General features: G+C 46.0%; 1 protein-coding gene and 1 long non-coding RNA gene across 8 annotated transcripts in view; one reads left to right on the top strand and one right to left on the bottom strand.

Annotated features, from left to right (window-relative positions):
* Window positions 1-4,733, bottom strand: part of GRHL2 (grainyhead like transcription factor 2) — a 70,421-nt gene extending 65,688 nt beyond the window's left edge. For 5 of the 6 annotated variants that reach the window (XM_061373285.1, XM_061373287.1, XM_061373288.1 and 2 more), the window contains exon 1: window positions 4,264-4,733. In XM_061373285.1, the coding sequence (XP_061229269.1) occupies window positions 4,264-4,283 (20 nt within the window). In that variant the 5' untranslated portion in view covers window positions 4,284-4,733. Of the gene's footprint in view, window positions 1-3,238; window positions 3,904-4,263 lie in introns of those variants that run through there. The other variant, XM_061373289.1, reaches the window with a different exon arrangement.
* LOC133223016 (uncharacterized) lies at window positions 4,531-20,285 on the top strand. 2 transcript variants are annotated; one of them, XR_009728444.1, is made up of 3 exons: window positions 4,531-4,656; window positions 18,517-18,635; window positions 19,920-20,285. It is a non-coding gene; the product is annotated as an uncharacterized LOC133223016 (long non-coding RNA). The 2 variants fall into 2 exon arrangements; XR_009728443.1 differs by lacking the exon at window positions 19,920-20,285 and having other exon boundaries at window positions 18,517-18,786.
* Window positions 20,286-24,613: the final 4,328 nt, after the last annotated feature.

The raw sequence follows: 24,613 nt of genomic DNA, 5'->3' as shown, positions 1-24,613 counted from the left end.
ACGGGAGCAGGTCTGAACCCATTCCCACCTCCAAGCTCTTCTGGGTCATTTACCCACAAGCACATGCTCAGCTGCAGACCCAGGTTGCCCCAAGTCCTCCTTAATGTGGTCAGTCTAAGCATGCCCCAGCCGCATCTACTTGGTGTCCTGAGTAGCTCTTCCATGTACTGGGGGTGTTGGAAGCCTGACTGACAGCGCAGTCATGTGGCTGGCCAGCTAGCAAGAGGCACAGCAACCAGCATTGTCAGCCCTGCTACCAAGCCTGCTCTTCATACAACTGCAGTCCCAGCCTACATGGGACTCCTGACTTTACACAACATCAGGAGCAGCAGAGGCATAGCTGTAGCACTTACCAGGCAGATCCCAAGTGGTTGTACAATTGCTGCTCCTCATTCACAGAAGTACTGACAATGTCTAGAACCCTGTTAAGTCTCACAAGTATTGAGGTCACTAATTAGCTTCACTAATGCACTAGAGCCATTACTCTGGAGTTCTGCAGTGATAATTTTTTCCTGCTTACCACAGTATGAAAAGCTTTTCAGCCTATAAATGCAGACGTGAACCCTGGAATCATCTTTACATCCTGTTAAGGGGATGCTCCCTCTTCCCACCCTGTGCCCCCTTGTGATTGCCCTGAGAACTGAACAGTAACAGAAGCAGCTGCATGGATCTCCAAAACATACACAGAAAGGCAAGGACACATACTTCCTTCTTCAGAAGTTCTAGTTTGAGCAGTTCCGTCTTTAACACCTGTCATTTGCTTGTACCGTACCTGCATATGAAGCACCCAGACCAATGAAAAACAGATGTTAAAAATAACCTCTAAGAGGAGATCAGGCTACTCTCAACCCAACACGCCCCTGAGCCAGTTCTCTAGCTGCACAAACAGTTCTACTGACACAGCTGAGAGGGTGGAATGGAGGCAGGGACAAGTGGCCACAGCCTGCTTAAGTCGGTACGACCTCTGAAAAATGCATGTGAAATCATGCCTTATCTCTTCTGACTGATAGCAGTTTGTGGAAGCAAGCAGGCAAGACCCAGCTAAGGCAGAAAGACTAAAGGGAAGGACAGGGAGATAACCCACACTGCTCTTAAGAATAATCTCCCCTTCCAAGCTCCTCAGTTAGCATTAGAATCAAACGGCTTTAGCATTTTCACCCAAGGGTCCACCTTCTTTTCTTAAAGCTGGTGCAGGTGGTACTACAGCACTCTGTCCCTGCTCCGAAGAGGGACACTGCAGGCAGCCCCTGGAGCTGTTGTGCAATGACATGTATCACCTCTCCAGAAAACCCAGCAAATCCCACTGAAGGATGAGACAGGAACATACTTTTCGTACTTGCTATATCCCCTCAGCTGCTTACTCCTCTACATCAACACTTCACTAGCACAAACCCTACAAAATGTGTCCAATTGTTAGCGTAGGAACTGACACATAACCACTCTTTTCTAACACAATGACACTGATAAATTAACTGACCTCGAAATAATAAGCTTCCCTCTCCAGTCCTACCTGTAGGGAAGAGCTGTTTTGAAGTAAAAGAAAGGCCATGTGGAGGAAAAGAATGTTGTGCTCTCTGGACTAGGTTTTAACTGGATATAATTAAAGCCTAAAAAAACCCCAAACCCAAAACAACAACAACAACAAAAAAAACACCTTCCCATGCAAACTCCCCCCACCAGTCTAATATCTCATTCCACCTGGTCATCTTTTCTGAAAACAAATGTATTTGTCTTCTCATATTACACTTGTGTACAGAGAGCCCAGGGGATTTCTTCTATTTCCTTTTCAAACTCTTACCTACCACCTATGAATTTTCTAAACACCTTAATCAGAAACAGATCACAGGCATACCTGCAACAGGGGAAGAGCTGTTACTTCAGGGTACATGCTCACAGTGGTAACTGCAGCAGCACTACACAGAGCAGGGGATGAAGGGCATTAATGCTCCAGTCTCAGTAGCTTACACCTATGCCATACTGCTCCTGTTGGGAAGGAAGCATAGTCCTGTAGCTTAGTAGCGTCCTAGACCCAGAAGTGAACCACTTTTGTCCTAGTTTTTTGTATGAGTTGGGTTTCCACTGTGCTGTTGTTCTGTTTCAAAGATGTGATACAAAGTTGTTCTCCCCCATATTCCATGCCCATATTCCTCTCCGGCAGTGACAGGAGAGGAAGTTTAAGCACTTGCATTTGATCTGTTGCAGCTTAGTTTCCATTTGCTGAAACTGACAACCAGGCTAGTCCAGAGAGTAACTTACCGCCCCTTTCCACCTTTGTGCAGTTCTGGAATCGACAGTTGGTTTGGGGTGCCCTACATCACTGCTTCTTGTCAGTTCTCAGCTCCTCCGCAGTTCATCTGGTTCCCCTCCCTACTCAGTAACTGCTCCTTCAGCTGCTCCTCTCAGCCCCACCAGCACCCCTCAGGGCTCTGTCCTTATTCCCTGCCCTCCACTTAAAATATTTACTGGTTTTATCTGGCCACCTAAGGCGTAAATTCTCATCCCAGCTCAGACCGAACTCCCAAACTCCACTTTGTTCCCAACTCCTATCACAAGTAGTTTAATTTCATTTCATGACTACCTTTTTGCACTATCCCACTGTCAACTTGTGTGAAAAAGGCCAGGAATACAATTATTTTTTAAATCTTTCTCATCTGAACCGTCCTGTCTCTTCCCTATCAGGGCAGCCAACCCTGCTGTTTTCTTTTGTCGGATAATCTTTCTTTCATTCCTTGACAGGCTATCACCAAGCCTCTCTCAGTCGACGTCTCCAACATCAGGCTCCTCCTCTCTACCTCCTTTGCCACAAAGGTTCCTGGGGAGCCCAACAAGAGCTTGTATCCGAGCAGCACCAAGGGTAGCCGAGATTACACTCACGACTTGGGCTCCTACCTGCACCGTAGCAGCAGTAACACAAAACTGCCATTTCCTGCCCTCCATCTTCCTCGCCCCGTTACTCTCCCCACCCGCCTCCCGCAGAAGCACTAATAACCTGAGCAGGTAAAATGGCCTTCCCGCCTGGCTGCCTCACGGCGGCTCCCCGGCGCCGCACAGCTCCAGGCGCCGCCGCCGCGCTCCCAGCCAGGCCGCGGCCCTCACGCCCAGCCGCCTCGTCGCCACCGAGGAACAGGCATCGCCTTTACCCCGCGGCGCAAAGGGGCAGGGGGGGGAAGAGGTAAATACAAACAGCCCCTGGTTTGTGACCGATCGGCACGAAGCGTTGGTGGAACTGAACACCCACCCGGGACAGGCCCCGCTCCCGCCGAGCCCACCGCTGGCTCCGTCTCAGTCCCGCTGCGTGCCCTGGGGGAACCTGGCACCACAACCCATGTACCCCAGCAGGCACGGGGGCCTTCCCACTTCATGGCCGCTCTGCCCTTGGCCTCGCCGGCCTCGGGGCACGCAGCTCCGCACGCCTCGCTGCACCCGGGCCCGTCCGCCGCGGCCTGCGGCCCCCGCCGCCGTGCCCCGCCGGGGCGGGAGAAGGGCTGCGGCGGGCGCGGGCCCAGCGGCTTCCACCTCCTCTTCTTTCTCCTCCGGCGACGCTACTGCGAAAGTTACTTTTTAACCTCGGGCGGAGGCGCCGGTCTCCGGGCAGCCGCGGGCCCGCCGGGAAAACAAGGTCAGGACGCCGAGGCTGAAGGCGCCGCATGCAGCGTCTGGGGCAGCCGAAGCCGCCGAGCGCCCGGGCAGGGCCGGAGCACTTCATGCCGCTGGTGGCGGGAGAGACCCAGGCCTCCACAGGCCCCCGGCCCTGCCTTGCCCGGCAGGCACTGACCGAGGGTAGGAAGATGGCCGTGCCCGGCCCAGGATAAAAGCCCTTTGTTGCGCTAACACAAAAGCCAAGAAGCAGTTTTAAGTCCAGGGCCTTCGGCGAGCGGAGGCTGCTCCGCTCTTCTCGGGCGAGGAGAGGACTGCTCCTTCCCGAAAAGTGACCCTCGAGGTGAGGGGAGGGAAAAAAAAAAAAACCTAAAAAATAAAAGAAAAAACAAAACAAAACCCCCAAACATATCAAAGGGGAGCTAAAAATAATAACATCGAGAAGCCCCAGAGCCAGATGGAAAGCGAGGTGGGGGGCGGCGAGCCTCAGCTTGTCCTCGGGCGCTCTGAGAGTTGCTGTGCCGCCCGGTCCGGCTTCGCTTTCCAGAGGGAGAAGCGCAGTCCCGGCAGGCTCGCGTCCGCCACCGGCAAGAGGGAAACCCGACCAGCCCGACGGGCCGGCCAGCCCCGCGCAGCGGGAGCAGCGGCGTGCCTGCGATCACTTACTTGTCCGTCTCTTGTGACATGTTTGATCCAATGAACTCTCTCCCCTTTTCCCGGTGCCTCCGTCTCCCTGGCGGAACTGGACTTTCAGGTCTGTGCAGGTGAAGGTGTGTGTGTGAACGCCCGGGACGGCAGAACCAGAGCTACTGGTAATTCTGCTTTCCTTCCCCCCCTCTCCCGGCTCCGCAGCCAGCCGCCGAGGTAGGACAGGTAGAGCCCCCTCCCCCTCGCATGTGGGGCTCTCCGGGCAGAGAGCGGCCGGGCCGGGCGCGCACAGGTAACTTTCCGAGCGGCGCTGGATTCTTTCACTAAAGGCGCGGGGCAGAGGGACGAGCCGCCAGCTGATTGGGCGGCGCGGCCCGGCAGGTGCGCTGCCATTGGAAGAGGCGCGCACAGGTAAGGCTGCCACCGAGCTCCAGGTAACGCACCTCGCGCCCGCGCCGCTCCGCGCCGGGAGGCAGCCGCGGGGCCCGGCGCCGCTGAAGGGAAGGGAAGGGAAAGAGGGAGGGTGGGTAGGAGGGAGGGTGAAAGCGGGAGCTGGCGCTGCGGCGGCGGGCAGTTCCACCGGCACAGAAATTCTCTCTCCTTTCCTCGCCGCCTTCCCCCGCCGCGGACGGAGCGGGCCGAGGCGGCGAGGCGCGGCGCGCTGAGGTGCAGGGCCGTTGGCGCCGCGCCCGGCGGCCGTTAGCGGCTGAGGCGAGGTTCCTGGAGCGTGGGGTTCCTCAGCCACCGGGGCGCGCCGCGGGAAGCCCGCTCCGTGCGCTCTGCCCTTCGGAATGCAGTAGCCGTGCCCAGAGCCCACCGGCCGCCGCGGCGGGCCCTTGCCTGCCGTTGGGTGGTGCCGTTGGGAGATGCCGGGCCTTGCAAGACAATTTCATAAACCATAGTTTATGGATTTCTGGCACTTTTTTCCTCTTTTACCACGTTTGGGACCAGCCGGGCTTGGTGAATGCCTCTGTGCTGAAGGCATCTCACGGCAGAAGGATGTAGTGGTGCCAGGAGATGACACCCATTGCGTGGATCCGAGAGCTAACAGTCGATCCGGGCAGGCTGAAGGGTCTGTTATATCAGGAGAGGAAATCTGCAGGGAAAATCGGGAAGCGGGAGCGGGGTGTTTGTTGAGTGGATAAGGAGGACTGCACCATCAGCCTGCCAGTCACCATCGCCCTTACTGGTACTTTGCTTGAAGACCTAAGTGTGCTTACAAGGGACGGGATCGGGCTGTGTCGGCAGCAGCTTTGTCCCTGATGGGGAAGGTGGGGGAGAGGGTCTCTCCCCTGCTGGGTCAGTTTGTGAAGAGAGAGTGGAAGGGTAGCAGAGAGACTTCCATCTGATCTCACCTATTCGCAGTTCCTGTTCCTCTACCTGAGACAGATCAGAACCCCACTAATTCTTCCTGCTATGACCTGTCCTCTTGAGACATCTCCCTTTATAGGCATCCAACTTGACTGCTGATAACCTCTGCTGTACAGATAGAGCTGTATGTGCAAAGAACACACCATTATGTGGGGTAGATCATGATATAGCTTAGTGATCTTTGCAAGAAAATTCGTTGAATCATGTCCAAGCCATCAAATTTGTACTGTCTTAGGTGAAGGCATTTTCCATTTTCTATCTTTGATTTCACATGGCAGGGGAATGTAGGGATATTCACAGAAGTATATATGTTTGTATAACCAAATATATGTATATATATATGCATACATATATATATAAAACATGAGGTATTGTGATCTGGGGCCTGATCTTTTTTCGCCTACTCTTGCAGTCAAAATCAAATTTGACTGTGTGAAGTCTTTGGTATTATGGGATTGCAGTCATGCACAAATATCTATTACTGAGTCTCAGGCCTTATCCATATTTATAGTAGCTAACCAAATTAAGCCAATTCAGTATAAATCAGATATAAGTCAGCTAAAACATAGCCCCATGAAGATTCCTGTCACTTTAACTAAACAGAATTAGGAAAATACCTTAGTGAGATAAATGATGCTTTGATTGAGCACCAGGTATTAGTTAGCTGTCCTCTTCCATTTACCAGTCACAGGAAAGAAACATTATTATATAATCTGTAAATCCAATCAGAAGTTGCTAATGTGTTCTGGATTTTGAATAAAAAATACTGTTATTGAACTTGGAGACCATTATTCACAACAATGCTTCTGTGAATTATTTTGTATAATACATTTTGAGGTAGCCATAAGGCTACATAAAAAACCCAGGAGAGAAACAGTAATTTATTCATTGCAGATAATGCAGTTGTTTCGAATACAGGATTACGATGTAATCTTAAAACAAGTTGAGTCTTTCAGGCACATTACTGTGAGTTGGTACACATTGGTAGAATGCTGTCACAGTTAAAAGCCCCGCTATTAACTTCAGAAATGATAAAGTTTCATTCCCAAATATTTGTTATGCTGAAAGAAACTCTGAGACCTGAAAAGGTTACCTGTTTGAGCACCACCAATAGGATTAACGCCAATTCGGGTATCCTCTTTCTCTTTTTAAATTTTTCAATTATGAGAAACATTTGGATGTTGTTTCTTCCCTCCTCTCCCCTCTGTTTCTTCCTTTATGAAATATAAAGGAAGAAGGAGAGGAAGATCAGTGATAAGCACTTTTGAAAATGCCATCTTCCCCAAGGTAGAGATGCTGCTGATGTGTGATTTTACAAGAAGGAGGCTGCATTTGATGCCATCTGCAGTTCTGGACCAAACCCAAACTGTAACTCAAACTGAAATGGAGCTTGTTGTTCTAGTACTGGGTCAAATACAAAACTGCCTTTAGCAGCCTGCTCTCAGGAGAGATTCTCTTAGAATGAGGTAGTTGGGAGACTGAATTACTACTGCTCACTATCTTAGACGGTGTTCCAAGGTCAAAGTTAGGAATGCAAGTGGAATACGCAGTAATGAACTCTTGATTTGAGGTTAACTGTTATTTAGTTGGAACTTGCTTAGTTGGAAAAATATATCCTGAAACTTAATTTAAGTAGGTAGACAGACATAGGGCTCATCGTTTACTGGATGAGCCTTTTGCTTCAGACTGCAGACTGGAATCAGATTGAAAGTGTCAGAGTCCACTTCTAACTGAGCAGGTCAAACAAGTCCTACCTAATCCAGCCTGATGCTCATTCTTCATGATCTACAAGATTATTATAAACTAATTTGTTAGTCACTGAAAACTCAGCTAATGTTATTTCTGGCCAGACCAATCTCGCTTCCTGTAGAGCAAAAAAGTGAAACAGTCATGTCATACATTATTGAAAATCTAGGACTTGTCTTTAGGGTGTATGGGAGAAATTTAAAACAGTAAACTACTATTTTTTTTTACATTGTGCTTGCTTCTTTGCACAGCAACTGATCACTTTTTTGTGGTGGTGTTGTAAGGATTCAGTGTAGAATTCAGCTAAGGCTTCACCTTGTGTTTACACTATTTACTTCATAGCAGCTACCATCAATGTTGTTTGGACTTGCCACTGCTGGCTAAAGGAAATAGAGCGTACAAATAAGGCTCAAGTAGGTTTACTAATTGCACTAAGTACCTAAAATATCTTTCAGAATACTATTAAAAGAAGCCTATGTGATAAAAGATGTTACAGAGATATTTATGTCAAAACAGTGTTGTAAAGTAGTTCAGTGAGAGAGCAGATGTTTGAAAACAACTGTTTTCAGTAGGCAATGATTACTGGGTATTTTTATTTGTGTCTTTCTATGTCATTGATGGCTGTTGATATAAAATGTATTTTCTCACAATAAGTTCAAAGACAACCACCCACCTATTAATTCTGTGATATGCAACATTTACTGTTAATCCTCCCCTTGGTCTTTCCTTTGTAGTCTCCTTCTGCATGAAAAAATATATTTATTGGAATTTGCAGACCTTGATCCTCAACTGACTTCAATGAAGCCATCACGTACATCAAAATAAGCTTAAAATATTTCAGTGCAACCCTCATATACCCCAAATAGATCTTTCAGATGCTGTAAGAATTAATCACTGCACTGTTAACTTTAAGGAAGTAATTCTAGTTAACCAAGATCCTGATAAGAGTTTACTCCTAATGCCTCACAATGAAACTGCAATTTGTGGTCCCCAAAGAGGTCTGCTGGGATCCCTTTAGCAGCCTCAAGTTCTCGGGTGCGTCCACATCTTGTACAACAGCAGCAGTTGAGCTGTGTGGAGGACCATCAAGTATTTCCTGGCCACAGGGTAAGGTGTGGAGCCAAGTGTGGCACTTCCTATTTGAAATACAGATTTGCATTGGAAACGTATGAGAAAAAGAGGGAGGGGCTTTATTTTTGTTTTGCTCATTTTAAGTGTAGAATTCGTGGTCTGAAAGATGTCAAACTTATGACTATCCTGTGTATCTGCAACACTGAATCTAGGCAGTGGGGCAAACACAATATTATTTCAGTTTAGAACAGGAGAAGTAATTTTTAGTGATGAAAATAGCTCACAGCATGGAAATCCTTTCAGGATTGAGACACCGACACAGCCAAGAAGCCAGCAAATTCTGACAACAGATGGGAATATTAGGTTCATACTTGATTAGCAGACATTAAAGTACCAATCCATTTCATAAAGATTACTCACAGTTTTGGAACCAATCCAACATAATTTAATGTAGAATGATAGCTTTTCTGCAGATGCTTTGATCTACCTGATAGTGTTTTTTAGTGATTCACACAAGCATTTTGAAACATTTGGAATATACACTTAGATCACCTAATGACGGTAATTTTCCTTTTAGTGTAAAACCATAGCGTGAAAGAGAGCAAGAAGGCATCTCTGAAAGACAGTATAATGTGATGTGGGATCTGGGATTTTGCAAATATAATTAAGTTGACATTAAAATCGTGTGATGCCATTATGGGGCAGAGCTAGAGATCCTAAATAACCTGGCCTGTGAGAAAAATGTCGAGTATGTCTTCCTGAAGCTGTGTCCAGCTTCCTGGATTAATCAACAGGGTATTTGCATCATCGTAGAACAAAACTGCAAACAAAAATGTGTTCATAGACACATCTTGAGTAATCATAATTCAAACTATTTGGGGATGAAGGTGAAATGCTGTTAGTTTGTTCAGGCTGTGAACGGTTCCTGAGGAATAAAGAAGAAAATTGTTCTAATACCTATAGATTTTTTTTTTATCTTTAATTACTAGAACATTTTTAATTGACAGTGGTAGTTTAAAACCAACTTTTTCTCTAAACTGAAGTTTTCCTATTTATTTAACTTCCTCCCTTCCACCCCTTCATTTCCAACACAAATTCCTTCAGCTGTACAAAGTGAGCCCACAGTTCTTGGTACTGCAGTGGGTGCCTGGTGGAGGTGGGCTGGCCTTCTGGTTCCATGGAGGCTGGAACTGAAGGGCTCTCGCTGGAGAGTGGGAATGGCCAAGTCTGTTTGCCACTGAGGCTGCTGTTCCTAGCTGTTACCGGTAAGTTCTTGAACCATTATGACTTAGAGAACATCATTTTAAAGGAATCTTTAACAGGGATGTGATCAACATGTGGAAAACCCAAGAGCTTTAACTGCCTTTGCATTGGTTATAAGCATGTTGAGGGTTTAAAAAAAATAGAGAAGCTCTATAGGTCTAAAATACTGCACTGCAATGATAAGCATTCTAAAAACAATGACAAATGTGTCTCTTTTTGCTCTAACAGTCTGTCCTGAAATAGGTGTAAGTGTTCCAGCATGCAGAAGGTGAAGGATGGCATATAAACAATTGCTTGTTTACTTTTCCCACACTCAGGAACTAGAGTAAATGCAGCCCAAAGAATCCACAGAAATACTTTCCAAACGGAGCAGCAGGAGTTGGGAAACAAAGCTGTGGATGTATTATCCTGTTCACTTAAAATAAACGCAGTTTTCCCTCAAAATAGGTCACTAATCAAATAGCAAAGTACTTAAGAAGTCATAGCAAATGGAAAAAGTTGCTTTCAGGATCTGCTGAATAAGAGGTGGGGTTGATAGCCCCTGTGCAGTTGCTCATTTATCCTTGTGTCTGCTTCAGGAGCAGGCAAACGTTATTTCATTTGAAGGAGTAAAGGATAAAGAGGACTGTGTGGTGGTACAAAAGGAACCAGTGTTGGAGCCAGGAGATCTTTGCAGTGCCTTGTTCTACGTAAAGGTCACTAGACCCTGTGTCTCTGTGTTTCTGTTTAAGCTTTGTCAACTCTGCTTTTAGTAACTTTACAGACAGCTGTAGCAGTGTCACTCTCTTACTATTTGTTGCTATTCTCTTTTAAACAGAGGAGTATTTCAGAAGAAAGCCTCCAACTGGTTTAGTTCATATAATAAAGGCAGTATATACTATTACTCCATCAGGCTTTTGGGGCAATGTAGGATAAGAGCTTGTTGACATAATCTTTAACCTTTCTTACTGCCTGGGTTTGGTTCTTCAATGCTCAGAACCTTCAAGATCATTTAGTCCGTGTTTTGGGGAAGACCCCAGTTCTAGATCCCCTGCAGCTGCTTCGTCATCCTGTCCTATCAGTTTCACCATCTCAGTGATACCGTGTTTATACAATGCACATGCCCTGCATGCACCTACAAGCCTGCTTTATCTCTACTCAGAGTGCTGTGAAAGTAGATTCTGCTATTCCTCTCCTGTTGGAAGGACTTCCCTGACACCCAGGGAGATGTGATAGCTACTCTGTCTTGTTCCACCTCTGTGTTGTGGGATAGCCAGACCCAGAAATTGGGCTTCCAGTGCCTCACTTTGACATGTTGGTTCCAAGTTCCTTTACATCTCATTTTTCTTCTGTAGTATCTCTTGTTACCTGTGTGCATTATTACACTGCCTAATCCAGTATTGGGTTTTTTTCATTGTTTTTTTAATGCAGATTGGAGTTACTATGTAATTCCAAGTCCTTTAACAGTGTTCCATGACTGTGGCATATGCTGCTTTTAATCCTATCTTTGTTTCTCTGAGTTATTTAAGAGAAGGTATAGATAAAACATCAATGTTTTCTCAATTCATTCAGGATGCAGAAACTTCTTACTGTGTCATCCCCTAGACACTGTGTGTAAATAGGAGTTGCACTGTAGATTTTGCTTCCTCCATTTCAGTACAGGAACCAAATCTCTCAGAATAAACAGATTTAGAACATCTGTGCTTTTCCCTTACACTTTTGTTTCTTTTCCTTTTTTTCCCCAACTAAGTGGAAATTTTAGCTTCAGGAAGAAACAGGGTGAAAGTATTCTGCAGTGAAGAAGTTTTATGTGGCTCCAGGAAAGAGATGCTGAGTATTTGCTTGTCTCTGACTGAAAACAGTACCTGGAGATCGCTGTTTGTTTATATGCAGTGTTTGGGTGTGAGGGGCAAAGCAGGCTCCATTTTTTTACTGCTTTTTTTCTCTAGCTCCCACACATGAGCAATAGCCCTACGGGGAAGGGTGGGGGTGAGATGTGTATGTTGCTCCTTATTTCACCATAAACTTTGCTCTGAGTACTAGGACTTCTCAGGGGAAGGCAAATCCTGCTTTACCATCATTGGGGGTATAAATCACTTCTCTGAATAACAGGTATTGTGGTTAAGGTGCTTGGGGGAGAGAGGCAAAATCATGTACTTAGGCTTTGTCATTCCAGAGTGAACTAGGTTCAGGAAGACACATTTAAAGGTCCAGGACGCCTGTGTGTGAGGGAGGCCAAACTGACAGGCTGCATTCTCCTAGCCCCAAGGCAAAGACATCTGGTATCACAGAGAAGTTGCTCAAGCTCCCACAGTCCAGGCACCGACTGCCAGAGACAGTTCCTGACCTGTGAAGGTTTCAAAGGAGGTGTGTAAGGCAGACGTGGGGAAGTAGGTGCAGCACCTCTCCGTTTTATACATGAGGTTTCTGAGCAACAGATTTGCCAAAGATTATGTGGGGAATTTGTGCAGAGCCAGGAATTTATTACCCCTTGCCCAAATCTCAGGCTGGTGGCAGACGCAGGCAGGTAGGCTGCAGAATGCTCCAACGTGACTCCTGGAAAGTACTCTTGCATTCCCAGTGAAACCACTGAGTTTCCCAGTTTAGAATACATTTCTTTTTAAACTTCACAGGCAGGGATCACATGTTTTGACAAACTTGTGTTGATTGCAGATTCTTAGGCCCTGAAACATCATCATCCCTAACTGCTTGTTAAACTTGCTGTATAGCAGAATCCCTTAGCCCTCCTGTGGGCTCGCAGACAGTGCCTGAGAGAGTGCAAAACACCTTTCTCAGGTCAGCGTTGCCCTTTTTTTGTTTAAAACACTAGCAAATGTGAAGGTAGAGTTTACAGGGAGGGGAGAGGGAAATTCAGGGTGAATTGCACTCACAAAGTAGACAAACAGCATTTGAAATGTGGGATATTTAACCCAAATATCTTTATCTCATATCAGAGCTAATTGGTTCAGCCTATGGGCAGCATAGGTTGAATTTTAAATGTTGCACTGATTACTCTAAGCTGAAATCAGTATCTACAGAGGACAACTGATGATGCAGTGTCATAGCTGGCTTCAAGGACAGGTTTTACCTTGGGCATAGTGGAGTCCATTCTCACCAGAGTTTTATAACTCTTGATAAGCATTTTTCTCAGTCTTATGTCTGTATGAAGTGCAGGCGGCTGACACTGAGCTTGGTACCACAACATAGTGGAGGTGGAGGGAGCAGGAAGTAATCCTGTATCAGGGATTCCCATGGCAATCCCAAGGTCACACCGAGGAACAGGCAGCAACTTGAGCAGGATACGAGAATGTCAGAAGGTCCTGTCATCCAGGCTTTCCTGGAATCTTGTTTGTAAGGTGAGAAGTGCATGCTTCAACCCTCCCTACAGTGAAGTTGAATAAAGCATATTTTGTTGAGATTCCTAACAGATAAACACGTTAGAGTCACCACTGGTTGGTTTAGCCCAATAGAAGAGCATGTGCCTACCCAAAGGGGCTTTCTCTTTCTTACCCTAGGTCATACATTTCTGCCCTCTTGTGTCACAGCAGCAGCCTTGCTTTTTCATCTTCCTGAAAACTGGTTTGGTTTGTTTTTTGTAGTATGGTTAGTTTTCAAGCAGGTGAGTAGGCTGGCTTGACCCCCTAAGACTCCATTCCTAAGCTGTGGGAGTGCTGGAGCCAATAGAAGGAAAGGGATGGCAGTTGTAGGACAGGTCCACCTCTTTTGGCAGCAGCCTGGTTTTAGCTTCGAGTTAAAGTGATTGTGAAAGTGCATGCAAAGCAGTCTTTTCTGTTGGAGTGAATGAAAGCCTTCCAGGTGTAAGCAGCGGAATTCATTACAGTATTTGCACAGCCCAGTTCTGGAGTCTCACACGATGTAAGAGAGACTCAACATCAGAGACACGTGGCATCACCAGGAGCTCTGGCAGCATCTGTTTCTTTCAGCCTTGTCCAGTGGCTGGAGAGGTGGTGAATTTCTGCAACTGCAAGACAATACATAGCATCAGCATCACTGTAGACCCAGGGAAGCTTCTGAATTCATACAAGTGTATGCATGACTGCAGCAATCTGATCAGGAAGGTATTTTATAAGCCACAGGTGAAATGACCATCTTTCTTCAGAAGATACACATGTAGAAGGTGGTGTGCCTGTTCTTTATAGAAGCTGTTATGCAGAACGTTAATCGCTCAAGTTGTCCTTTGCACTACATCTCCATTTTTTTTGCTTTGGAAGTGACTTCACAGCTGGGTAGTGCTCAAATTCTGTTAGCTTCAGACAGTGAGATGCCTGGGGTTAAATTTGATGGTTTTGCCCTCCAAACCCAGCCTTGGAAGATGGGGGCAGGGAAGGGGGGATTTCTCCTTCATCTGTGGTGTTCCCTTTAGGTTTTGGAATTTCCATAAGGGAAGGGAGGGGGAAGGGAGACCAAGGATATCTGAGAATCTTCAGTGTAAACAAGGCCAATTATACACACACCAATTACCTCAGTGTAAACAACCAATATCACTATAATGGGGAGAACCTTTTGAGTCTGAGGAGGCTGCTTTGAAGTGCCTCCCCTCAGTAACTGCCTATTTATGCAGAGAATTGCACCAGCAGCTGGTGTTGGTTGCAGTGAGTAGAGCTTGGTGGCAGTGACAATGGGGCTGGGTGGACTGGGAGTTGGATGCTCTGATATGACAATACAGTAGTTAAAATTCTAACAGGAATGAGGCAGTAGCTAGTGGCAACCTGGCTAGAGGTTTGCCTGTATCAGCCAGCATATCACTGATGGCAGTGTGAAGGAATTGGAATTTTTTTGTTATGTACATGTGTAGTCATTGCCTTTGTGCCCAGGAAACTGCTTGACCTGTACTTTACTGACAGATTACTTTCCCAGAAAGTCTGCAGCCTCCTCTGGCTTTAGGTCTCTCTAAGATCCAAGTGTCATTTTCTCCTTTGAAGCACATCTTCAGAAGGCCTGATCCTGTGGTGGATGGGGTCAACTGAGAATCTTTCTAATTCTGTGAGCTGATGATCAGGCCCAAAAGGGTTGAGTTCAGTCTGTTTGCAGGTGAGTGCTGCTACCTGTGTAGTACCAAAGGCTGCAGCATGTTTCTCAGCCCTGGGCTCAGGTTCTAGAAGAGGAATCAAACACAATGACTTCTTTGCAGGATCTTCTTTCCATGCCTGCTCCTCTCCTAATGTTCCCTTAACATGTGCTGCATACAGCCCCTGTTCAGTCTGGGACTGGTGTGTGGGTTTTGCCCTCCTTCATTCAGCAGACCTGTGTCACCTACCTCTAGAAATGACAAATCAATGCAATAAGGGCAGACATTTCTCCTGTACATGTTGGAGTGAATTCCACTTCTGTAGCAGCACCTACATGATTTCTCACATTTTCTGTGAAAGAATTCAAGTCAGTCATACCCAGGTTAACACAAATATGTTAGTTCTGAGCTGGCAGCAGATTATGTCAGTTTAGGCTAATAGCTGTCAAATAACAGACACAGATAGTCTTAAATTGGTTTAATTTACTCTGTCTGCTGGCCCTGACAATTGAAGGAAGAGATAAATATACACAAAGCATTCAAAGCTTGGAGTGTTATAATGCTAATTGAAAATTCACCAAAGGCAGCCTGCACGGTGTGTGGGAATCTCAGTGCATGAGATTAGTGGCTAATTACTGCTGGGAGCTGCAGTGCACTCCTCTCAGCTATCTCACACTAAGAACAGGCAGCCTGGCCCATGCAAACAATTCTTGCCCCTGATACCGGCAGTGAAGCACCTATTGTGGACAACAGACAGCTTGATGATGTGAAGATACAAACAGTGTTGGTGCTGTAGCAGCCTCCCCTAAGGTGCACAGGAGCAGTGGCAGAGATACTGCTGTCTAGGTGGCATGCTGTGTCCTGAGCCATAGCAAAGATACAGGCATTTGAGAACTGAGCTCTTTTCTTTCTAGCAAACACAAGAATCTTGTTATCTTTCTGCCTCTTTCATGCCATGTTTGCAGCAGATGACAGAACGCACTCTGGGGGCCCTGAGCTTCAAATCCCACTTTAGAGTCTGAAGTGAATGCTTACAGGTGGTGGTACCCCCTTCCTTGCATCATATTTTAGAATCGTGACATTTGAAAAATAGAGGTTTCATCTGTTTGTCAGTGTCTCAGTATTTCCTTCTCAAGCTTTTCCCTGGTGTAAAAATGAAGTGTAAGAATCAGAGAGTTAAATAATACACTTTTGTCGCATAAATCTAAGAGGTTGGCCTTTAGAAAAAGAGAGATGTACAAAACTGTAAGGGTTGGTGTCACTGGTGCACCCCTGCCACCACTGAACTAATCAGGGCTTTGTTTGATTAGGCACACATCTATTTTTCTTGGTTGTTTTGCATTCATGAGAATCCCTTATTTATTTCTTCATTTAAAAAGGTTGTTTTGTAGCTCTGAAGAGTTATATGTTTTCTTCTTTTCTCTACTTTTGCTTTTTCGAATCTCAAACAAATGTAAACACAGCTTTACTGCACACCCTCTCAATTACACTAACAGGTATAAAAGCCCACACAAGCATCAAGTAGCAATACCAGGATGGTTCACTTCTGAACATTACAGGACCTGGAAAACTTTCTCTCTGTGTCACCAGCTCTCTGAATAACACAGTTTTGTTCAAGATGGAGTCGGGAGTGGAATAATGTAAGTGGCCCATGGTCACAGGCAGTGGCCTGAGACTGTGTGAACTGGTGGTTACAGTCAGCTTTTCCAGTGATCAGTGCATGGGCACTCATAGTCCAGTTTCCTTAACCCTCCAGTCAACCAACCCTCTTCAGCTGTTGAGAAAAAGCTAAATCATCCATGGTCCCTCCAATAAGAGCTAATTACAAAGAGGCCATCCTTCATATGTTAAACATGTTGTAAAAGTGATGCTATGGGGAGAGGTCAGGTTTGCCAGCAGAGCTAATATCTTGTTTGATCACAGATGTAGTTGGGAAAAATTAAGACACAGAAGTTCTACAGGTCTGAAAGAGAAAACTCAAACTTTGAGCTATTCTGGCCCTTTCTCAAAACTCCTGTAGAGAGAACAGACTATCAGCTCCACCATGGATAAAGCCAGCTTGCAGGGACCCCGAGAGCCCAGGTGCTCCAGGAATCTTAATAGCCTATGTGGAGCAACAAAATCCTGAAACCTTGCTCTTTGTTCAGTAAATGGTTGTTAAAACTGGAATGAGAGATACAGGAAAAGTCAGCATTTTCTGGCCAAATTATTTCCACCTGGTTCTAGATGGGTATCAGAAATGCAGCTGTCCATTTTCATGTAATGGTTTTCAAACAGACACCTTTTAGTCATATTTTAAGATATCTTCCCTTTTATCTTAAGCAAAATACCTGTGGGTACCATTACTGGTGGTTTCAGATACTACTGGACAGTAACATTAAGGTGATACCCAGTGAAAGCTGGTCAGTGCAGCGCCTGTGGCAGTGCTAGAAGCTGAAACACATTCCACGCTGGAGCCTGGCAAGGAGCTAGGAGCAGACAGGACATCTGTTTAATCTCACTGTGAGGTGAAAAGGGGAAGAATCCCAAATCAAGTAAATTCAGCTGAATGGAGATTGTGAAGGGACCACTGTTGGGTTGAACAGCTTTTGAGAGGACTCTTGAGAGGACTCTGGCCTGGTGCTCAGGTTGCCTCTGTCAAGATGCTGCCTCCTCTTGGAAGCCACATAAGGAAATATTTGCCTTTACTCCTGGCCAAACCAAAACAGCCCCTTCTCCTCCTCTCCCACTCCCTGCCACGTCTGGGCTATCTCCTGTTGCCAGTCAGGGAGCAGTGGGGCCAACACGAACTGCTTCTTCACAGCATCCATTTAAAGTCAAGGCTTGATAATGTTTGTTGGTCCCTCAGCTCCTCTTCACTTAGGGGAACAGCTTTGTCACAAAGGAGCCACAGACAATGTAGGTGGGTGTTAGCTGACAGCAAACAGTCCAGCCATGTCCTCAGGGTGCAGAGGAGGCTCTGGAGAGGAAGATCATATGTGTGAGAGAGGAGAAGGCAGAACTCCTCTGTACTTGTTCCTCCTATAAAGAAACTCAGCCAATTGTCCCACCAGTTACCACGTGTGCTTCTCAACAAGCAGGTCTGGAAAGGCCTGGCAACCTGCTGGAGAAGGTTATTTCTTTCATCCCCTTGCAGGACATCCTTTCTCTTTTAATGTTTTCTTCACAGTTAGGAGAAGAAAAAGGGAGGAGGAGCTGTGGTGGAGTTTCCAATCCTGTAGGAATTTCTGCTTGGCACATTGGGTCTGCGAGAGCCCAAAGCCGTGCTCAGCTCCATGAAACCTGATAGCTCAACTGTAAATCCCAGGATTTCTCTGGTTTCTGAGTCAATCCCTCAGCAGTTAGAGAAGGTACGGGACTGAGCTGGAGTTCTGCTACCATATCTGATCTCATAAAACCCCCTGAAAATCAGCTTAAAGCACTAGCCTCTTCCAAAGAAATGTGCCAACCTCAGTCTGGATGTTCTGTTAAGTTAAAGCCAGAAATGCGTCTTCAAATGGAGCATAAAAAGCCAATTTGTTTTGCAAATGGTCTAACAACTGCTTTCTTCAGGTAACTTCCAAAATAAAATCACCTATTAAAAACATATAATAATAATCTATTCCAAGATAAAATTCAATGTCTAAGATGACATCTGGGACATCTACAGGAGTGTGGTTTAACTGGGGTAAAGCTAAGGTAAGAGGTCAAAATCAATGGAGGCTGTCTGCAACCTTTGTGGAGAAAGATTGCTGTCTTGGTGGGGAGAGAGATCGTGTTGCTGTTATTATCAGTAACAGTCTGGTTTACACCCTTTATCTTCTCTTTCATAGGCCAACACCTCTGACAGCTGGGAGACTCAACACAACACCTAGGGTGAAGCTATGGTGAGACTGAATCATGTTATGGAGGCAGAAGCGTCCTCAGATCATGTCATTCGTTGTGAGGGCGTGTAGGTACTGTGGCCTTCACCCCAAAGCACTTACAGTCCAAGCCAGATCGCTTGTAAAGAGGAGGGTCACAGTAAAGCAGGGACATCTGTGCTATTTGGAATATTGTGATTTATAGCTGTATTTTTTCAATAAAGCCCATTTTTTCTTTTATCAGATTTGGATGTAGAAACATATGAAAACTCACAGGAAGAGCAGGCTGCCCTTCTATGGATGCTTCTGCACGGGAATGTATTTTTTGTGCAATTATCCAGGAGGATCAAGCCTTATGATGGGGCAGTTTGATCTGAACTGCTTTCTGTTGCTGGCCTATTAAGAAAGCACCAAGCTTTGCCCAAGTCTTTACAGGCTCATTGGGCAACAGTAACAGGCTTCTGCCTATGGCTGTGTGCAGAGACCCTCCTGCTCCACAGCAGCTGATCCTGTTAACACTCTGCAGAGCAAGTCTGAGCAGGGTGAACTGAAGAGGAAATGCCAGTTCCAGCCCTCCCAGATGGCTCTGGGCTATTTTGTACACCAACTTTTTCAGCCTCGGGAGGTTTAGCATATTAATTCCTTCCATCCACAAACTTCTTCTGGATCAGCACTGTGCTGCCAAGATCTTGGAAAGCCACCCGACTTGTGTGATTTGGGAGATGTGAGCTATGCCGTGTTTATTGGGCTGCCTGCTCTGCTCTCCTGTTCTGATAATCCACTGGTCTCCTGCAGGTATTAACACGTACAAGAAAGCTTCGTCACAATAAACAATAGCCAAACATGCCACTTCTTTTCTGTCCATTAAAGATACCATCATACTCTTAAATCAGTCCCAGCAAAAAACAACAGTGGGGCTGCAGAAAGGTCAAAGGTCTCTGGTTTAGGATTTCGTGGGAATATACACTTGTTTGGACTTGGCCCAAGAGCTTCATTTACCTGTTTGACAGGTAACAATTAGTGAGTAATAGCTCTGCCGGCTGGAATGTGGCTGCGAGGGCCAGCGGGCACTGGGTTACCTGGTGGGCAGGTGTGGGTGCAGAGCCCAGATAGGTATGTGCATGCACAGCATTCCTGGGAATCAGTTTTCCCTTAAAGATGCAGCGATGACTGCAGGGCACAAAAGGGCTGGGCTTAGCCCAGGCTCCAAGACGTTGAGCTGTTTGCAAGGTAAAGAAGTAAGGTAAACAGTGGGAGAGGAGCTGAGAAAGAGCTGTAAGAAGCAGCTGCCTCCTTCTTTCCTTGCCCGGAGAGAGGAAAGTTTTGATTCTTCCCTGAGAATCTCAATAACGGAGAATTCAGTGTGATTACAGTGTCTTGGGAGATAAAAAAGAAGGGAAAAGCTGAGCTATGGTAGAGCTGATTTGAGGAGATTTGCACGTCTATGGAAAAGTTCTGCAGGCGGGTGGCCAGCATGTTCAGGAGCTGTCTGTAAGTCTTTTGTGTGCATTGCTCCCCAGTGGCAGCCCAGCATAGAGCAGAGCCCAGCAGCACACTTGGCATGGTATAAATGTGAAGTGGGGAAACCCTGTACCAGTTGATTTAGAAACAGTTAAACAGCTTATGACTGCAGTTGACTGATCCCCTCAACTCCACCATTAGCAAGAATCCAAGCCTCCCTAATTTATCGAATAAAACCACTTTATCTGTGGCAAATGGCCCCATTTCCAGCTCCTGCAGCAGCCCCTCCCAACCTCGAGTCTCTAGAGGGAATCTGGTATAAATTATGTGGATAGCCAGGGACTTTGCAGGTGTTTTAATTTGTTTGGTTTTGTTTTACCACAGCAGATGACCCTTCTCTTTCGGGAACAGAAAGGTTTGCTCATTCTTGTCATATTTTATTCCCATTTGTGAACAGGCTTCTGTGTTTGTGTATTTCCAGTTACGTGTTTCATACTTGACAATTGAGCTATTGTGTGACTTTGGAGAAGCCACATCCTCTTTCCTGGTCTCTGTGTTTTCACCTGCAGAGTTGAAGCACTGAGTCCTGTGATATTAACCATGAGAGACACGATGTGAATTACAGACATGTATGCTATTATAGATATATATTTGCTTACATCACAAACTAATTCCTTTGAACCTTATTTCACTAAGATGATAAAGTATTTTGTATTTTTAATAAAAATCCTGGGTTTTTTACCTATAAATGGCCTCCCTGGCTGAAAGGACTTTATGTCACTAGTACTCTTTGGTGTACTAGTTAATGTCATTTAAGGAAGAAGAAATCCGAGTATAATTACAGACCATTTTCCTTGATCTTAAAGGATCCAGCATCGCTTTGAGTCATTAAGCATTATTTGTACACTGCTATTTAGTATGACCTTCATTAAAAGGGAGTCTCTTTGCTCAATAGTGTATGGGCTAATAAATGGTCATTAAGCCTGACTAGTAGCTGACACAATAGTGAGCTTTGTATTTATTCTCACAAACTCCTCATGAGCTACAAGCAAGCACCAGAAAAGCACAGAGACATCTCTGCACTGGTGGCCAGACTGAAGTGAAAATACAACCATTCCTTAGAAAGTGCTGACAGATACATGACAAGCCCTTCCCTCAGCCCACAGCTGCTTCATAAGATGCAATTCTCTGTCCTGGGGGGGACAAGAGGCTTGTACACTGCATTGTGAACATTGAGAGTTCCTGCCCTGGCCACTTTAGGAAGAAGTGCACAGCATTCTCCCTGTTCCAAGCATCTTCCCTTCCATGTCTCAGACTTCCTCAGCTGGAGCTTGGATCTACACCTCTAAGTCAACGCTTCATGGATCTGCCTGACCACCATTTGAACCCCTGTATACTTTTGACCTCCATATTGTTATGTGGCCTTGAGCCCCATAAGTTATGAGATTCTTCAAATAATCATTTTGTTTCTTATAAACCACGTTTCTGATTCTGGCATTTGGCATCTCTGCACTGTGTGAAACAGCGGGCAAACTGTTCCTTCTGTCTCCCATTTGTTGTTGGCCATTACAGCATGCAAAGTCCTGCACATTTTGGTGTGACTTCCTACCATAGCCATTTTGACTGTGTAACATTTCTGATTGCCTCCTCTTTGGGCATGGGGGACAGGACCTGCATGTAGAGTTCCAGATCTCGGGCACTCTAGGTTTACCCAGAGGTGTAATAGTGCTTTCTGTCCCGTACATTCCTGATGTTGCTTCAGCCTTGCTGAGCATGAGAACAACCTGAGCACGCCGAGCAACAATTTCATTAGACTTTATGGTCAAGACTGTGCTGCACAGTCATGCTGAATATGCACAAATGCCTTGGAGTAAAGTGAACAACTCTCCTCCCTCCTACAACTTTCTGCTCACCTCTAGGTTTTGTGTCCCTGTGTGGGCTTGATCACCCTTGATCACTCACTTGAAGTGAATGGAAAGAGTTCCCCTGATTCCTGCCAGACTGGAAGTTGTGGGAGCATCTGTTGTTAATATCAAGGGGAGCTACATGGAGAACCTGAGCCATGGCTAGTGCTGAGTGACAGGCTCTTCTGGTCCTTCAGAAAGGGAAATTTCATGCTCACAGGAAGACCAGACTCATTATTAAGGTAGAAGAGGAATGAAATGCAATACCAGTGGTGGTCTTGTGAGAAAGTTTTACCTCACCTTTTGCTTTCCTAAATGCTTTCTGTGAACACAAGGGATTCAGCCTTTCAGTTTGGTGCTGCTTTCCACTGTATCAGCACTTCAGCCAGAACAGTTGCAAACATGTAAAGAACAGTGTCAATTAAAGGTGACTCAGGAACAAATGTGAGATGAAGACTTTGGACAGCATTGTGCTGAATGCTTTTCTAAATGGTTACCTGGAGAGACGAAGCTATGGAGATGATGGTTTGGGGAGCAGCCTCCCCACTTCAGAGGTGCAGTCATGGTGATTAAACATGACTTTTGGAAGCACACTCTGTTCTGAAGGGGCTTCCAGCCATCACTAAATGAAGGCTACAATGGATGACCCATTGCATGTTAAGAGGCAGGGTGACTCCACCTGCTATTTGGGTTCTGTATGAAAGGCTGGCAGTACTTCAGGCTGAACATGGGGACTCTGGAGAGTATGACAAGGGCTCTGTTGTTCACTGGCAGCTCAATGGAATCCACTAGATAAAGTGGGTCATAAACGGCATCTGAAGGAGTCTTTCACCCCAACAAAGGATATTACAGAAGAACAACATAGGAAAAGGACAAACTCAAAAGAATTCACCACCACAGATGATCCCAGGCAGCACCACACTGCATAAGGAGGAACAGAAAACAGGTGGCCTTATTCCCTGTGAAGTGTTTGTGTAGTTTTTTGTCACCATAGTACCGAGTCACCAAGTACAGAAAGGTCCCTCCCAGGATCCGTAACTGAACCCACAGTGGCTGTTGCCATTTCTAGCAGACCTTCTCACTCTGCCCAGAGTGCAGTAGCTGAATGGAGCAATGCTGGACACTTAGAGGCTTCACCATCCTTCCAGCATGTTGCAAGCAGATTACTACACCCAGCAGCTCTTTATGAGCTTTTCTGGGCAGGTGAAAAGAGCAGATAGTTCAGATGATTTCGTACAACCACAGGTGTGCCTGGTGTCACCTGCTTTTACCAGGATAAGAATTCATGGAACACTGCATTGTGAGACCTTGGGTTCAGCTCTTAATCACCAGACTTGATGTATTTGGGAAGAAGTTTTCCAGCCTGAGGCTGATAACCTACTATTAAGAAATTTTTAGCCAGGATGGGTCTGTGCATGTGGCAGTGAGGATAGAGAAAACTATGCTATTTTGTCCAATTTTGTTGTTTTCATATTTACAAACAGTTCAGCTATTCCCATGTGTCAGAGGAAGATGCTGAAAGTTAGCACAGCATCAGGAGAGGCAGAAGGAAAATAAAACAGACTGCTTCATGAGTCTGCTTTGAAAATCCCTTTGAAATCCACATTTGCTCAGCAGTAGTGTTGCTAATGTCAGGGGCTGAATATATGTGGGTTTCCATGCACACTGAGCACATGCCAGGCTACTTGTGGCCTAAGAGCAGATGCCTCTTCCACTCCAGGACTCTCCTGCTCGGAGACCATCCTGAAGGCAGAAGACCCTGTGAAGATTGGTGGGGACCCAGTCTGATCAAGACCAGTGACTATGGGTGGCCTTCTGGCTCAGCAATCCAGCACAGAGTTCTCAACATTACTGACAGTAACTATACTACCACACGCTGCATCACTGCAGGAAAGTCACTTCCCAGATGCAAGCTGGACCACAGTCAGATGCTGTTTGAAATGATAGAATCACAGAACAACCCAGGTTGGAAGGAACCTTGAAAGATTGCTCATCTAGTCCAGCCTTTCACAGGAAAGGGAGCCTTGATGAGATTTTCTAGCACCTGTTCAGCTGCATGTTTAAAACTTCTAGTGATGACCCTACCGCATCTCTGGGCAGGTTGTAGAACTGGACACTTTGGCTGAAACAAGAAGAAACTGGAGAAGTGGAATAATAGTAAGTGGATGTGTGAGTGCGGTAGTGGTACAAGATGTGGGAGGTCATCAGCTGCAGCATGCAGACAATCAGAGAGGCCAGCTCGCTTTCCTTGCCAACAGCATGGCAATGAGCAAAGCACTGCTGTACTGCCGCAGGAAGGCATCTCCAGCCAGCCACAGCAGTGCTGAGGCCACTGCGGAAATGAGTGGTGAGACCCCCTGGGCATGACCTGCCTCATCCTGCCCTAGGAAGGGTGTCCCAGACTTGTTCAGCACAAAAAGGAAAGGCTGCAAGAAGATACTAATACCTCAAGGAAGTAAATACCAGGAAATAAACTGGATTTAAATTAAAGGGCAGTGTTAGCATGAGAATAGGGTACAAACAGACCTTGACATATTTGAGGTGGTAAAGAAAAGGTGTCATCTAACCAGGTGAGAAGTGAGTTACTGGAAGAAATCCCCAGAAGGAGCAGTGAGAATGAGGGCTGCAAGGGTTTGGGATGCAGTTTGGTTGGGAGATCCTGCTAGCACCACCCAGAGCCAGGGCTCAGTGCAGCACAGGAG

This window comes from Neopsephotus bourkii, unplaced genomic scaffold, assembly GCF_033783945.1.
Source record: "Neopsephotus bourkii isolate Nb327-2 ecotype Australia unplaced genomic scaffold, CSIRO-AGI_Nbou_v1 NB_1630, whole genome shotgun sequence".
Classification (NCBI taxonomy): Eukaryota; Metazoa; Chordata; class Aves; order Psittaciformes; family Psittacidae; genus Neopsephotus; species Neopsephotus bourkii.
This window is presented reverse-complemented; position numbering and strand designations above follow the sequence as displayed.